This window comes from Rana temporaria, chromosome 2 (assembly GCF_905171775.1).
Source record: "Rana temporaria chromosome 2, aRanTem1.1, whole genome shotgun sequence".
Taxonomy (NCBI): domain Eukaryota; kingdom Metazoa; phylum Chordata; class Amphibia; order Anura; family Ranidae; genus Rana; species Rana temporaria.
In genome coordinates, this window is record NC_053490.1 from 6,240,051 (window position 1) to 6,257,231 (window position 17,181).

Here is a 17,181-nt window from a genome sequence, read left to right on the forward strand (position 1 = left end):
GGGTGGCTCTATTGTTCGCGGGGTGGCTCTGTTGTTGCCGGGGTGGCTCTGTTGTTGCCGGGGTGGCTCTGTTGTTGCCGGGGTGGCTCTGTTGTTGCCGGGGTGGCTCTGTTGTTGCCGGGTGGCTCTATTGGGGTGGCTCTGTTGTTGCCGGGGTGGCTCTATTCTCAGGGTGGCTCTATTGTTACTGGGGGGGGGTCAATTGTTGGCTGCAGGGGATCTATGTTATTGATTTTCTTGTGATCGGTGTTAAATTCTATACAAATTACTTGGTGGGTACACACTTTTTGGACTAACTTTATTGCTGTCACAAAGGATGAACAACATCCGTGTCACAGCATGGGCCGTGGCAGGTCCTCTTTGTCCCATCGGCCGCTGGTGGCCAGGCAACAGCAAAAAAGGGGGGTTACAGAGAGAGGGGAACGACTTCAGTTCCTCTTTCTCTGTACTGGGGGCAGCCATCGCCGCCAGCCGCGTCGCTCCCGGCATCTGTGATGGTACCGGAGAACCCAGGAGAGGCAGCGGCGGGAGAGGGGTGGCACCCCCATTCCGCCACTCGCGGAAGTGATTGAGTGGCTAATTAGCCACTCGGATCACTTCTGCCTCAACCATGAGGTTTTAACACCACCCTCTAGTGTGAATGAGCCTAAAAAATGTCTCTGCTCCCTTGGGGAGGCGTACAAGGGAGGGGTGGGACCGGTGAAGACGGAGTGCTCCTTTAATCGGAGTGTTATCAGTAATATAGAAAAGTGACAGTCTGCTTATCACACAGCGCCGGATTACAGGAACATGTATTTAACCTTTGAGCTGATAAATCCGATCCGACGGTGCCGCAGCTGTGAGCAGATAATGGCGATTAACTCCTTCCGTACCGCGCCTATTCCGGCACTTCTCTCCTTCTTCGTGTAAAAAATCATCATTTTTTTGCAAGAAAATTACTCAGAACCCCCCAAACGTTATAAATGTTTTTTTAGCAGATACCCTAGAGGAATAAAATGGCGGTCATTGCAACTTTTTATCTCCCACGGTATTTGCGTAATAATTTTTCAAACGCCTTTTTGGAAACAAAAAACGGTTTCACGAATTAAAAAAGTAACAAAACTGTAAAGTTAGCCCAATTTTTTTTTTGTATAATGTGAAAGATGACGTTACGCCGAGTAAATAGATACCTAACATGTCACGCTTTAAAATTTCGCGCACTCATGGAATGGCGACCGTACTTAAAAATCTCCATAGGCGACGCTTGAATTTTTTTTTACAGGTTACCAGTTTTGAGTTAGAGGATTTCTAGTGCTAGAATTATCGCTCTAACGCACGCGGCGATACCTCACATGTGTGGTTTGAACGGCGTTTACATATGTGGGCGGGACTTGCATGAGTGTTCGCTTCTGAGCGCGACCTACCGGGGGCAGGGGCCGTTTATATATATATATATATATATATATATATATACATTTTTTTTTTTTACTTCATTTTTTTTATTTTTACATTTTAATTTTTTTGATCACTTTTATTCCTATTACGCGTTTCGCAAAGTGTGTTACGTCGTCAGCTTCCTGATGACGTAACACACTTTGTGAAACGCACCTTATTTAGGATTAGGACGTGAATGGCCAAAACGTGTTGGAATATTTATGGCTGTATGTTACCTATAATAATAATAATAATAAAGGATAATCGTTTTGCTGATTCACAGCGATGTGCCGGCTTTTCTTTGTGGATTTAGGTTGAAGGATGTAGCAAAAGGGTTATCCTTTATTGTACTAGGTGAAATACAGCCATAAAGATGCCAACGTGTTTCGGGCCATTCAGGCCTTATTCAGGATTAGGACGTAAATGGCCAAAACATGTTGGAATGTTTATGGCTGTACGTTACCTAGCACAGTGGTGTAGTGGAGTAGCACTCTCGTCTAGCAGTAAAAGGGGTCGCTGGTTCGAACCCCGACCATGACACTACCTGCCTGGAGTTTGCATGTTCTCCCTGTGCCTGCGTGGGTTTCCTCCGGGTACTCGGGTTTCCTCCCACACTCCAAAGACATGCTGATAGGATTAATTGGCTTCTGTCTAAAATTGACCCTAGTATATGAATGTGAGTTAGGGACCTTAGATTGTAAGCTCCTTGAGGGTAGGGACTGATGTGAATGTACAATATATATGTAAAAGCGCTGCGTAATATGACGGCGCTATATAAATACCTAAATAATAATACAGGATAATCGTTTTGCTGATTCACAGCGATGTGCCGGCTTTTCTTTGTGGATTTAGGTTGAAGGATGTAGCAAAAGGGTTATCCTTTATTATACTAGGTGAATCACAGCCATAAAGACGCTAACATGTTTCGGCCATTCAGGTTTTATTCAGGATTAGGACGTGAATGGCCAAAACGTGTTGGAATATTTATGGCTGTATGTAACCTATAATAATAAAAAAGGATAATCGTTTTGCTGATTCACAGCGATGTGTCTGCTTTTCTTTGTGGATCTAGGTTGAAGGATGTAGCAAAAGGGTTATCCTTTATTATACTAGGTGAAATACAGCCATAAAGATGCCAACGTATTTTGGACATTCTCCAGCCGTGTATGCAAACATATGAGGGAATATGCGTTCCTCTATTCTGTTCTCCCAGGGCCCTTCTTTCGATCGGTATGGTGTCCCATGGGTGTCAGCAGCCTCTACGCGCTTCGCAAAGTGTGTTACGTCATCGGCTTCCTGATGACGTAACACACTTTGCGAAACGCACCTTATTCAGGATTAGGACGTGAATGGCCAAAACGTGTTGGAATATTTATGGCTGTATGTTACTAATAATAATAATAATAAAGGATAATCGTTTTGCTGATTCACAGCGATGTGCCGGCTCTTCTTTGTGGATCTAGGTTGAAGGATGTAGCAAAAGGGTTATCCTTTATTATACTAGGTGAAATACATCTGTAAAGATGCCAACGTGTTTCGGCCATTCAGTCCTTATTCAGGTTTAGGACGTAAATGGCCAAAACGTGTTGGAATTTTTATGGCTGTACGTTACCTAGCACAGTGGTGTAGTGGAGTAGCACTCTCTCCTAGCAGTAAAAGGGGTCGCTGGTTCGGAACCCTGACCACGACACTACCTGCCTGGAGTTTGCATGTTCTCCCTGTGCCTGCGTGGGTTTCCTCCGGGTACTCGGGTTTCCTCCCACACTCCAAAGACATGCTGATAGGATTAATTGGCTTCTTTCTAAAATTGACCCTAGTATATGAATGTGAGTTAGGGACCTTAGATTGTAAGTTCCTTGAGGGTAGGGACCAATGTGAATGTACAATGTTTATGTAAATTGACAGCGCTATATAAATACCTAAATAATAATACAGGATAATCGTTTTGCTGATTCACAGCAATGTCCCGACTTTTCTTTTTTGGATCTAGGTTGAAGGATGTAGCAAAAGGGGTTATCCTTTTATTATACTAGGTGAAATACAGCCATAAAGATGCCAACGTGTTTGGGCCATTCAGGTTTTATTCAGGATTAGGCGATGAATGGCCAAAACGTGTTGGAATGTTTATGGCTGTATGTTACCTATAATAATAAAGGATAATCGTTTTGCTGATTCACAGCAATGTGCCGGCTTTTCTTTCTTGGGTCTAGGTTGAAGGATGTAGCAAAAGGGGTTATCCTTTATTATACCAGGTTAAATACAGCCATAAAGATGCTAACATGTTTCGGCCATTCAGTCCTTATTCAGGATTAGGACGTGAATGGCCAAAACGTGTCGGAATGTTTATGGCTGTATGTTACCAATATTAATAATAAAGGATAATAGTTTTGCTGATTCACAGTGATGTGCCGGCTTTTTTTTGTGGATCTAGGTTGAAGGATGTAGCAAAAGGGTTATCCTTTATTATACTAGGTGAAATACAGCCATAAAGATGCCAACGTGTTTCGGCCATTTAGTCCTTATTCAGGATTAGGACGTGAATGGCCAAAACGTGTTGGAATATTTATGGCTGTATTTCATCTAGTATAATAAAGGATAATCGTTTTGCTGATTCCCATCGATGTGCCGGCTTTTCTTTTGTGGATCTAGGTTGAAGGATGTAGCAAAAGGGGTTATCCTTTTTTATACTAGGTGAAATACAGCCATAAAAATGCTAACATGTTTCGGCCATTCAGTCCTTATTCAGGATTAGGACGTAAATGGCCAAAACGTGTTGGAATGTTTATGGCTGTATGTTAATCGTTTTGCTGATTCACAGCAATGTCCCGGCTTTTCTTTCTTGGATCTAGGATGAAGGATGTAGCAAAAGGGGTTATCCTTTATTATACTAAGTGAAATACAGCCATAAAGATGCTAACATGTTTCGGCCATTCAGGCCTTATTCAGGATTAGGACGTAAATGGCTGAAACGTGTTGGAATATTTATGGCTGTATGTTACCTATAATAACAAAGGATAATCGTTTTGCTGATTCACAGCGATGTGCCGGCTTTTCTTTCGTGGATCTAGGTTGAAGGATGTAGCAAAAGGGTTATCCTTTATTATACCAGGTGGAATACAGCCATAAAGATGCCAACGTGTTTTGGACATTCGGGCCTTAATTATGGTCATGAACGGCCGAAACGCGTTGGCATCTTCATGGTTGTATTTCATCTAGTATATACTGTAATAAAGGATAACTGTTGTGCTGAGTCTTTCCCGCCTAGATTCATGAAAACAAGCCGGCACATCACTGTGCATCAACCTATTTTACTGTGTTTGTTTTTTATAATTTTTTTGTATTCATTATAAACAGATGTTTATATATTCCTTTCAATGTTGTCTTTAGATTAGACCAGCTGAAAGTTTTAATCAGGCTTGCGGTATAAGTACCTGAACAGTAGGGGGGGGGGGGGTCACATTTGCACGTTTTCTTTCTTTTTGCTGATAAAGCCGTTTCTGTGATTGTGTGTGGAGCTGATCGGCAGTTGTCCATTGGTAAGGACAGGTTTCCTTTGTCCTGGTTTCATCAGTCTCTTTTCATGTGCAGCCCGGACTCCAGTTACGCCATGGCCGGATCCTCGGACGGGACCATCTTCATCTGGAACACCCAGACAGGTCTGCTGGAGAGAAGCCTGAATGGGGAACACAGGTAAGAAAAAAGAGGGACTAGCAGAGACCTGATCACCCATCTGCCCAATTTGGGACCGTTGGTGATCAGTACTATATTGCTTTTACGTTTGCGTTATTTGTCTTAATTCATGCTTTAAACTCAAGTGATCGCCATGTTATTTGTAATTGGATTATCTTCATCGATGATCAGCTTCATCTAGCGGCAAATTCTTGATAACAACTCGCTTGGATTTTGTGATGGCTGTTCCATGATTTTCTTGGCAAACAGGACTCTGAACTTTAAGGAATTGCAGGGAAACAGGTCTTCGTTCTTGTCAGTCTGTCTCTCTCCAAGTGCTAGATTGCTTCTTCTTATACGATGTTTGCCTAATTCATACCGTAAACTCAAGTGATCTTCATATTATTTGTAACCGGAATCTCTCCAATGATTATGAGCTCCATCTAGCGGCAAATTATTTATAAAAACTCACGTGGATTCTGTTATAGCTGTTCCATGATTTTCTTATCAAACAGGACTCGGGACAACAGCGATTGGAGGGAAATGGGTTTTTTAATCTTGTCAGTCTCTCTCTCTTTTGTAGTGAAGCTTTAGTGATGTCACATGGTTGAGTTCTCCTTTCAGCTTTTCAGGTGATAACAAACCGGTATACTTTATCTGTTAAACCAGGTTTATATAATATATGTGCAAAGAAAAATGTCTTTGGGTTAAAGTTTTAGATCTCTAACATTGAGGACATCATCCAGCCTGGGGGAGATTTATCAGTGCGATTTTTCAGACGAATTCTGTTCAGACCCCTCTATCCACATTTTGCCAGCAAAATCTTTAACCGATGTAGTACCCATTATCACCAGCAGAGGGCGCTACAGCTGCATTTGTTCTTTATGATGCTCCAGCTTGCGGATGTTCACGCTGTATAAGCTGTTTGTGCTTCTTTGTCCTCTTTTTCCTCATTGGTGTGTGAGGTGTCACATGACCAGCCCTGTGCAATTAGAAATGGCATTATTTCTTGGAAATGTCCCAATTAGACATTATCCATAAAAAAGAAATAAAAAAAGATATTCAAGAAATTTCAAAATAGTTAAGCAGGCCATACATTTCAGTTTTGGTGGGAAGGTTTGGCTTTGTGACCCTTCCAGAGGAATTGTAGTGCAGAGATCTGTTGGGAGAGGGAAATAGAGGAAGAATTCAGGTAACGTCTGCCCAGCACTGAATTCCTGTATTGGATAGGCTGACCCAAGTAAAAAAATAAAATAAATGTATTCACCGTTTATTTTTTTACATATACACTGTCCTAAAACAATTTCTCAAACTGTCTGAAAGCTAAACTCAGGCTTTCAGTTGGAGTGCCTGGTTTGTAATCTAATTTGCTAAAGTGAGGATGTAGTTGGGCCAGTTTACAGGAGGGAGCGCTATGGGGGAGGGGGGAGTTCAGAGCCAGCAATGAGACGATGTTCTCTAATAGTTCAAAGAGTTGGTGGGATGAATACAATGGGTGTTGTAGTATCTCCAGGTCCACCAAGACTTCCAGAAACACTATTGGTACTTCTAACGGCACTTGCAGAATCCTTGCCAGGACTTCCAATGGTGCTTGCAGAATCCTTGCCAGGACTTCTAATGGTGCTTGCAGAATCCTTGCCAGGTCTTCCAATGGTGCTTGCAGAATCCTTGCCAGGACTTCCAATGGTGCTTGCAGAATCCTTGCCAGGACTTCCAATGGTGCTTGCAGAATCCTTGCCAGGACTTCCAATGGTGCTTGCAGAATCCTTGCCAGGACTTCCAATGGTGCTTGCAGAATCCTTGCCAGGACTTCCAATGGTGCTTGCAAAATCCTTGCCAGGACTTCCAATGGTGCTTGCAGAATCCTTGCCAGGACTTCCAATGGTGCTTGCAGAATCCTTGCCAGGACTTCCAATGGTGCTTGCAGAATCCTTGCCAGGACTTCCAATGGTGCTTGCAGAATCCTTGCCAGGACTTCCAATGGTGCTTGCAGAATCCTTGCCAGGACTTCCAATGGTGCTTGCAGAATCCTTGCCAGGACTTCCAATGGTGCTTGCAGAATCCTTGCCAGGTCTTCCAATGGTGCTTGCAGAATCCTTGCCAGGTCTTCCAATGGTGCTTGCAGAATCCTTGCCAGGTCTTCCAATGGTGCTTGTAGAATCCTTGCCAGGTCTTCCAATGGTGCTTGCAGAATCCTTGCCAGGACTTCCAATGGTGCTTGCAGAATCCTTGCCAGGACTTCCAATGGTGCTTGCAGAATCCTTGCCAGGTCTTCCAATGGTGCTTGCAGAATCCTTGCCAGGTCTTCCAATGGTGCTTGCAGAATCCTTGCCAGGTCTTCCAATGGTGCTTGCAGAATCCTTGCCAGGTCTTCCAATGGTGCTTGCAGAATCCTTGCCAGGTCTTCCAATGGTGCTTGCAGAATCCTTGCCAGGACTTCCAATGGTGCTTGTAGAATCCTTGTCAGGACTTCCAATGGTGCTTGCAGAATCCTTGCCAGGACTTCCAATGGTGCTTGCAGAATCCTTGCCAGGACTTCCAATGGTGCTTGCAGAATCCTTGCCAGGACTTCCAATGGTGCTTGCAGAATCCTTGCCAGGACTTCCAATGGTGCTTGCAGAATCCTTGCCAGGACTTCCAATGGTGCTTGCAGAATCCTTGCCAGGACTTCCAATGGTGCTTGCAGAATCCTTGCCAGGACTTCCAATGGTGCTTGCAGAATCCTTGCCAGGACTTCCAATGTTGCTTGCAGAATCCTTGCCAGGACTTCCAATGGTGCTTGCAGAATCCTTGCCAGGACTTCCAATGGTGCTTGCAGAATCCTTGCCAGGACTTCCAATGGTGCTTGCAGAATCCTTGCCAGGACTTCCAATGGAGCTTGCAGAATCCTTGCCAGGACTTCCAATGGTGCTTGTAGAATCCTTGTCAGGACTTCCAATGGTGCTTGTAGAATCCTTGCCAGGACTTCCAATGGTGCTTGTAGAATCCTTGTCAGGACTTCCAATGGTGCTTGCAGAATCCTTGCCAGGACTTCCAATGGTGCTTGCAGAATCCTTGCCAGGACTTCCAATGGTGCTTGCAGAATCCTTGCCAGGACTTCCAATGGTGCTTGCAGAATCCTTGCCAGGACTTCCAATGGTGCTTGCAGAATCCTTGCCAGGACTTCCAATGGTGCTTGCAGAATCCTTGCCAGGACTTCCAATGGTGTTTGCAGAATCCTTGCCAGGTCTTCCAATGGTGCTTGTAGAATCCTTGCCAGGTCTTCCAATGGTGCTTGTAGAATCCTTGCCAGGTCTTCCAATGGTGCTTGCAGAATCCTTGCCAGGTCTTCCAATGGTGCTTGCAGAATCCTTGCCAGGTCTTCCAATGGTGCTTGCAGAATCCTTGCCAGGTCTTCCAATGGTGCTTGCAGAATCCTTGTCAGGACTTCCAATGGTGCTTGTAGAATCCTTGTCAGGACTTCCAATGGTGCTTGCAAAATCCTTGCCAGGACTTCCAATGGTGCTTGTAGAATCCTTGCCAGGACTTGCAATGGTGCCCAATGCTGTCTTCTTGCCAGCTACCTTGTTTTGTGCAAAATAACTATACTATACTACTGCTTATCTCTCTCCATGCTGACCTAGATTGACCGGACTACTCTCTTGCCTGCCACCTTTCCCATGATTCCTGCTTGAACCCTGACCACTTTTATGCTGTCCTTGCCTTTTACTGACCCGGACTGTCCGGACCACTCTTCTGCTGTTTTAGCTGTTGCTAACCCAGATTGTCCTGACCACTCTTCTGCTGTTCTGCTGTTCTGCACGTTGCTGACCCAGATTGTCCTGACCACTCTTCTGTCCTGAACGTTGCTGACCCAGATTGTCCTGACCACTCTTTGGCTACCTTACGCGTTACTGACCCAGATTGTCCTGACCACTCTTCTGCTGTCCTGCACGTTGCTGACCCAGATTGTCCTGACCACTCTTCTGTCCTGCACGTTGCTGACCCAGATTGTCCTGACCACTCTTCTGCTGGCTTACCAATTGCCAACCCAGATTTTTATGACCACTTATCTGTTGCCTTGCCCATCGTTGACCCCAATTGTCCTGACCACTCTTCTGCTGCCTTGCCTGTTGCCAACCTGGATTGTCCTGACTCTTTTTTGTCAAGCCTATTGCTGACCCAGATTTCCCTGACCAATGTTCTGTTGCCTTGCCCATTGCCAACCTCTGCCTCAATCTAACCATTCCCTAGTCACTCTCTGCTGTACCGTCTACATCTTAGCCTCCCTGTCCCAGCTCCCCCCTTTGGTGAGGGGATCTACCATGGACAGCTGCCCCCTTTTGCTCTGCCTTAACCACTTAAGGACCGCCTAACGCCGATATACATCAGCAGAGCGGTAGGGCGGGGCATAATCACGTACAGGTACGTCCCCTTTAAGAGCCCAGCCATGGGTCACGACCCGGTCCGAAGCTCCTTGACTGCGCCCGCGGACCCGATCACCGCCGGTGCCCCGCGATAGGGTCACAGAGCTGAAGAACGGGGAGAGGTGAGTGTAAACAAACCTTTCCCCGTTCTTCCTAGTGAGAGTGTCACTGATCGTCTGTTCCCTGTCATCGGGAACGACGATCAGTGACGTCACGCCAAGCCACGCCCCCACACAGTAAGAATCACTCCCTTAGGTCACACTTGACCCCTTCACTGGCAGTGTCATTTTCACAGTAATCTGTGCATTTGTATTGCAATCATCGCTGTAAAAATGACAATGGTGTCCAAAGTGTCCGATGTGTTCGCCATAATTTCACAGTCACAATAAAAATCGCTGATCGCCGCCATTACTAGTAAAAAAAAAAATTATTAATAAAAATGCCATAAAGTTTTTTTTGTTTCTGTTATAAAACATTGTAAATAAGTATGTTTTCTCCTTCACTGATGGGCACTGATGCAGGGGCGTACCAATAGCGGTGCGGGGGGGGGCGGACCGCCCCAGGTACCACACATTGGGGGGTGTCAGTGGCCGAGTTACTTCGCTATATGGGGTGCGCTCCGCACCCGAGTCGGGTCACACTGTCCAATCATCCCAAGGGCATCCCTGCTGGCTCTGGCTGCTCCATTTTACTTTAGGTGTTTTTTAGAACACCCCCATCGCCGCGGCCGCAATGGACTAGTCCAGATCGTCCACTCATTCATTGACTGAATTCCCTCCTGATAGCTCCGCCTCCACCCACCACTGCGGCCCCAGCCTGTGTCTGTCATCTCTCTCCGCTGGGGCGGCTCAGCTGCTGCTTTCACACACAGAGACACAGGCAGGATCAGGGATCTAATCCGGACCTCCCAAGTTACTCCCTAGCAGAGGCAGAGTCTGAGAGCCTGAGGCTGGACAACAGTGGTGAGAGGGGGGGGTTGTAAGAAGAAGAGCCTGGAGGAGTGTGTGTGTCTGTCTGCTCTGCCACCATGTGCTGACCTGATTTGGGGGGGGGGGGTGATTGCTGTGTCCACCACCCCCTGCCATGTGTACTAGCACTGTATGTAGCTGACCTGATTTGGGGGGGGGGGGGGGGTGATTACTGTGTCCGCCACCCCCTGCCATGTGTACTAGCACTGTATGTAGCTGCCCCCCAGGGCTGTCTTAATGAGAGGGCACACTGGGCACTGCCCAGGGGCCCCAGTTGCATGGGGGCCCCTGCTTTTTTACCCAAAGCAGCTGTTCCTTGGCCCATGATGCTATTAAGACGGCCCTGATTGGGGGGGGGGGGTGATTACTGTGTCCGCAACCCCCTGCCATGTGTATAGTGTAACACTGTAGCTGACCTGATTGGGAGGGTTGCAGAATGTAGGCATGTGCGACTTACAGTGTGCAGAATTTAGACACGTGCGATTTACAGTGTGCAAAATGTAGACACGTGCGATTTACAGTGTGCAAAATGTAGACACGTGCGATTTACAGTGTGCAAAATGTAGACACGTGCGATTTACAGTGTGCAGAATGTAGACATGTGCGATTTACAGTGTGCAAAATGTAGACACGTGCGATTTACAGTGTGCAGAATGTAGACATGTGCGATTTACAGTGTGCAAAATGTAGACACGTGCGATTTACAGTGTGCAGAATGTAGACACGTGCGATTTACAGTGTGCAGAATGTAGACACGTGCGATTTACAGTGTGCAGAATGTAGACATGTGCGATTTACAGTGTGCAGAATGTAGACACGTGCGATTTACAGTGTGCAGAATGTAGACATGTGCGATTTACAGTGTGCAGAATGTAGACACGTGCGATTTAGTGTGCAGAATGTAGACACGTGCGATTTACAGTGTGCAGAATGTAGACACGTGCGATTTACAGTGTGCAGAATGTAGACACGTGCGATTTACAGTGTGCAGAATGTAGACACGTGCGATTTACAGTGTGCAGAATGTAGACACGTGCGATTTACAGTGTGCAGAATGTAGACACGTGCGATTTACAGTGTGCAGAATGTAGACATGTATTATCTGTTCAGTAAATGTTATAAATAATTGAAATAGGTTTAAGTAAGTTAATAACTTATTTTCCAATGTTTTTTTCAGGGTTTTTTCAGGTAAATGTTGGGGGGGGGGGGGGGGGGTGCCAGATGTAGGATTCGCCCCGGGTGCCAAATGCTCTAGGTACGCCCCTGCACTGATGGTACTGCACTGACGGGCACTGATAAGGCAGCACTGATGGGCACCGATAAGGTGGCACTGATGTGGTGGCATTGATAGGCACTGATGATGGGCACTAACATGTGGCACTGATAGGCGGCACGGATGGGCACTTATAGGTGGCACGGATGGGCACGGATAGGCTGCACGGATGGGCACGGATAGGCGGCATGGATGGGCACTTATAGGTGGCACGGATGGGCACGGATAGGCTGCACGGATGGGCACGGATAGGCGGCATGGATGGGCACAGATAGGCAGCACGGATGGGCACGAATAGGCGGCGCAGATGGGCACGGATAGGCAGCACGGATGGGCATGGATAGGCGGCACGGATGGGCACTGATAGGCAGCACGGATGGGCACGGATAGGCGGCATGGATGGGCACAGATAGGCAGCACGGATTGGGCGCGAATAGGCGGCGCAGATGGGCACGGATAGGCAGCACGGATGGGCACGGATAGGCAGCACGGATGGGCACGAATAGGCGGCGCAGATGGGCACGAATAGGCGGCGCAGATGGGCACGGATAGGCAGCACGGATGGGCACTGATAGGCGGCACTGATGGGTGGCATGGATGGGCATAGATGTGCACTGATAGGTGGCACTAAGGTATGTGTTGTACTAATGGATGCCAATCAGTGCCAAACAATGCCTGCCAATCAGTGACGCCCATTGTGGGCACTGATTGGCATCCATTATTTCTGTCATTGTCATCCCTGGTGGTCTACGGTGGCATACCTGTGTTTTGCATACCTGGTGGTCTAGTGGCATCCCTGGTGGTCCAGTGTCGACATCCTCGGGGGGGGGGGGGCTGTGCTGATAATCAATCAGCACAAACCCCCTCCTGTCAGAGGAGCAGCCGATCGGCTCTCCTCTACTCGCGTCTGTCAGACGCGAGTGAGGAAAAGCCGATTACCGGCTTTTCCTGTTTACATCGTGATCAGCCGTGATTGGACACGGCTGATCACGTGGTAAAGAGTCTCCGTGAGAGATTCTTTACCTAGATCGGTGTTGTGGGGTGTCAGACTGACACCCTGCAACAACGATCGCCGCGATGCGCGTCCCCGGGGGCGCGCAGCGGCTCAATATCCTGAGGACGTCATATGACGTCCACTCAGGATATGGAAACCACTTTGCTGCCGTCTTTTTGGTTAAACTGACTAGACCAGCCTAATAAGATAAGACAAATGGAGAAGCAGAGGAGTTTAGATTATAGGGAAGAGAAGGAGTAATGGAGGGGAAGGTTGGGGGAAGGTTGGGGAGCTCACATTTGTAGGACCTCAGAAGATCCCTATAAGAAATGTTTAAATTTGACTTTTTGTCTGTTTTTTCTCTCCGCAGTGCTGCCGTCAATGCCGTGGCCTGGTCACTTTCTGGGGACTATGTGGTCAGTGTGGACCGAGGGAGGAAAGCCGTTCTCTGGAGTGAATATTGAACCTCTTCTGTTTTTTCTCTACACTACACCCAAAAGGAAAAAAAAAATTCTGACACAAGACATTCTATAAGAACTGCAAACACCACTAGAGACATAACTACCTACCAACTCTGCCTTGCCAAATCCAATAGACTTCAATGGAGCAACCTTACACTGTCTTCCAATGTTCTTTGGAATCAGGGGAGGGCTGGGCCGGGGGGCAGGGTGGCAATTGCCTTCCAGGCCGCCCTGACTTATGGCCGGCAGCCGCTGCCCGTTACCATTTTCTTTTTTATTCTGGTCTAGGAAGTTGGGTGGGGGGGTATGGCCACGGCGGCCGACCACTAGCTGTTGCATTCCGGGAGTTGTAGTCCACGCTCAAGCTCCCGGTGGGTGGAAAACAGAGCAGCGGAGACCGGATTCTTGGAAGCAGGGTGTGCCAGGGAGTCGCAACACAGGGCTGGGTGCTGGCTGAAACTTGACCCCAGGACCAGGAGCATTACCCCCCCCCCCCCAGGAGGACCTGCTGAGATGACTGTGGTGAGCGAGAGAGAGATAGCTGACCCCTCATACACTCCATGTAACCTGCCCCAGTGATCAGGCTGCATTGATGCGTGTAACAGTCACCACCGTTTACGATTTCCCTTCCATCAACCACGACAGCTTTTCGACACTCCACAACCCAGCAGGCCCGATCCATCTGTTACAATGGGCACTGGTGAGGCTGCATTGAAAAACCAGATGGGCCATGGACGGTGAGCTGATTCGGCGGTTCAATGGGCCAATTGACTGAACTTGCCCCCCCCAGGCCTAAGGCTGCCAGCCCTCCCCTGTTTGGAATCATAACATTCTGGGCCCCCCAGGCTTCAAGGTCTATCTGACTCCTTCTGTCTTGCGTTTCTAGGCCAACCAATATTCCGTTCCAGTTTTCTCAGGTCGAAAATTTTCCCATGAAATTCCATTTGTTCCGTTTCTTGTTCTCTGAGATGGACCAATGATTATTGCCGAGTTTCCAAGCTCTGGTCTTACAGCAGGTCGTGACTTCCTGGCACTTGTTGGCTGTTTCTGTTAATCGCGGCTTCAAAGAAGCGTAATAATAAGGTCACTTGTGATAAAACCTTGTAGAGGTTCTTGAGATTAAGGAAACCATGTTCTATGGAAACAATGATGTACTCCGCCTCGGGCAGTTGAGTGACGCACAAGGATTCTTTGTCATCGGACTTCAAGGTCAAGCAGTGTTTTGTTGGGTTATACCTGGGGGGGTGCCTTGTGCTTGGCCGGCAAATAAGAACCTTCCTTTGCCCATGCTCCCTGCTCAGTCACCTTCGGGTTGAACCAACTTGGATCTCCTCGTCATGCTTCCATATTCCATGGATTTTCCACCATTTCCTATCCAACAGGTCAACCAGTACGTCATGAAAATTCCTCCTCCAAGGTGAACCAAAGGTTCTATGGAAAAACCAATTCCGTTGTTTTAGGATTTCAGTTCATCTTGTGTCGCAACGTCTCGTCATCTGATGTCTATTGTTTTATCGAACGTTTTATGGACTGATATCTGCCCAGAGCCTTGTGAACTTAGGTCAACCCTTCCGGAAATCTTCTTGTGCCCCTTGTTTTCAGGCTAAGCTGTGCTGTGCGGAACTAAACTTTCCTGTCTCTCGAGCTTCTAGGTCAATCAACGTTCCATGCGGCTACAATTTTGTTTCCCCGAATTCCTGAGTCAACCATTGTAATGAACATGCATTGTCCTATGACCTCCTTACGTGGAAGATTTCTTATGCTGCCCATGTGCCAAGTGAAATGAATTTTCCAAACTATTCAGTCAACGCCACGCTTTTGCCGCGTACACACGATCGGAAATTCCGACAACCAGGGCTTTTTTTCACAGAGAATAGGTGCAGGAACTCCTCCTTTCTTGACTCCACCCCCTACCCACCTCAGAGCACCGTTCCTTGGTTTCACCCCCTACCCACCTCAGAGCACCGTTCCTTGGTTTCACCCCTTACCCACCTCCCAGTACCACCCCCTTTAGCCTCTTTACCACCAAGGACGTCCCTGGGACATCCTCCACTTTGTGCGGTGATATCTGAATGATGGGTGCAGCTATAGGCATCATTCAGATATCCCCGTCTTCAGCCGCCGATTCTCTGGACCATAAGAATGATCATAGCGGCGGTTCCTCCGCTTGATCGTTCTTATAGGCAGCGGGAGGGGACGTCCCCCCCTCCAGCCGCCATCCGGTGCTTCTCCAGGCTCTCCTGTGCCATCTGGGGGGCCCGGAGAGCGAATCGGTCGGCGTCTGCTGCAGAACCATAGAGATGACTGGTGACCAGACGGTCACAGTCATCTCTATTACCGTCGGAGTACCGGGCGCGACGTTATGACGTCACGCTCGGTACCCGGAAGTAAACAAAGCCGCAATCGCGGCTGTCGGCATGTGATCGGTGATTCTTTTTTCACCGATTTCATGCTTGTAAGCCTGGAGGAGAGATGTGGGGGGAGGGGAAGGTCTTATTGACCCCGCCTCTCTCCATAAAGAGGACCTGTCACACTGATTCCTATTACAAGGGATGTTTACATTCCTTGTAATAGGAATAAAAGTGATCAAACTTTTTTTTTTTAAAGAAAAGTGTAAAAATAAAAAAAGTTAAGTAAAATAAAATAAAAAAAAAATGTTTTCAAAACGCCCCTGTCCTCGCTATCTCACGCGCAGAAGCGAACGCGCATGCAGGTCCCACCCACATATGTAAACACCGTTCAAACCCCACATGTGAGGTACCGTCGCGTGCGTTAGAGAGTGTGCAACAATTCTAGCACTAGACCTCCTCTGAAACTCGAAAATAGTAACCTGTAAAAAATGTTAAAGTGTCACCTATGGAGATTTTTAAGTACCGAAGTTTGGCGCCATTCCATGAATGTGCGCAATTTTAAAGCGTGACATGTTGGGTATCTATTTACTCGGCGTAACATCACCTTTCACATTATACAAAAAAATTGGGCTAACTTTACTGTTTTGTTATTCTTTAATTCATGAAACCGTTTTTTTTTCCCCAAAAAAGTATTGCGCAAATACCGTGAAAAAAAGTTGCAATGACCGACATTTTATTCCCTAGGGTGCCCGCTTAAAAAAAATATATAATGTTTGGGGGTTCTGATAAATTTTCTAGCAAAAAAATTGTGAAAAAAAATTTCTAGAAAAAAAATTATTGCGCAAATACCGTGCGAGAAAAAAAGTTGCAATGACCGACATTTTATTCCCTAGGGTGTCTGCTTAAAAAACATATATAATGTTTGGGGGTTCTGATTAATTTTCTAGCCAAAAAATTGTGATGTTTACATGAAGGAGAGAAGTGCCGGAATTAACCCGGTGGGCAAGTTGTTAGAGAAAACAGAGCCAAGTATCATTTTGTGGTGCTAAGTATTTTGTATGGATTTCGTTAATGATAACAAGAAAGGTAGTAAAATAGATCTAGCAACGATGGACACCCCAGCGACAATAGATCCAACCCAGCAACAATGGACTACCAACAGCCAGCATCAACAGGCCCTTCAGCAGCCAGCAACATTAGACAGTGACCCCTGTCTCAACAGTAGATCCCTCCCAGCAACAATTGACCCCCTGCAACAAAGGACCCACCCCCCAGAACAATATATCCCCCCACCCACAACAATAGATCCTCCCCAGCAACAATAGATTCCCCAGTAGCCAGCATCAATAGACCCCTCCCTCAACTGTACAACCCTCACAGCAACTACCAACCTCCCAGCAACATAAGACCCGCCCCAGCAGCAATAGACCCCCCTCATAAGCAAAATAAAGAACTCCATGGCAACAATAGAATCCTTGCTTTGCAAAAATAGATCCCCTCCATCAACAATAGATTCCCCAGTAGACATCATCAATAGACCCTTCAGCAGCCAGCAACAAAGACCCCTCCCTCAACAGTACATCCCTCCCAGCAACGGCTGACATCCCAGCAATATAAGACCCGCCCCCAGCAACAATAGACCCCGC

At 47.1% G+C, this 17,181-nt stretch overlaps 1 protein-coding gene across 1 annotated transcript in view; it reads left to right on the forward strand.

The window, feature by feature from the left end:
* The window catches only part of ATG16L2 (autophagy related 16 like 2), a 122,706-nt gene extending 109,275 nt beyond the window's left edge, over window positions 1-13,431 (forward strand). Inside the window, exons 17-18 of the mRNA XM_040339781.1 lie at window positions 5,002-5,103; window positions 13,094-13,431. Coding sequence (XP_040195715.1) covers window positions 5,002-5,103; window positions 13,094-13,187 — 196 coding nt within the window. The 3' untranslated portion in view covers window positions 13,188-13,431. The remainder of the gene's footprint in view (window positions 1-5,001; window positions 5,104-13,093) is intronic.
* The last annotated feature ends 3,750 nt before the right edge of the window (window positions 13,432-17,181 follow it).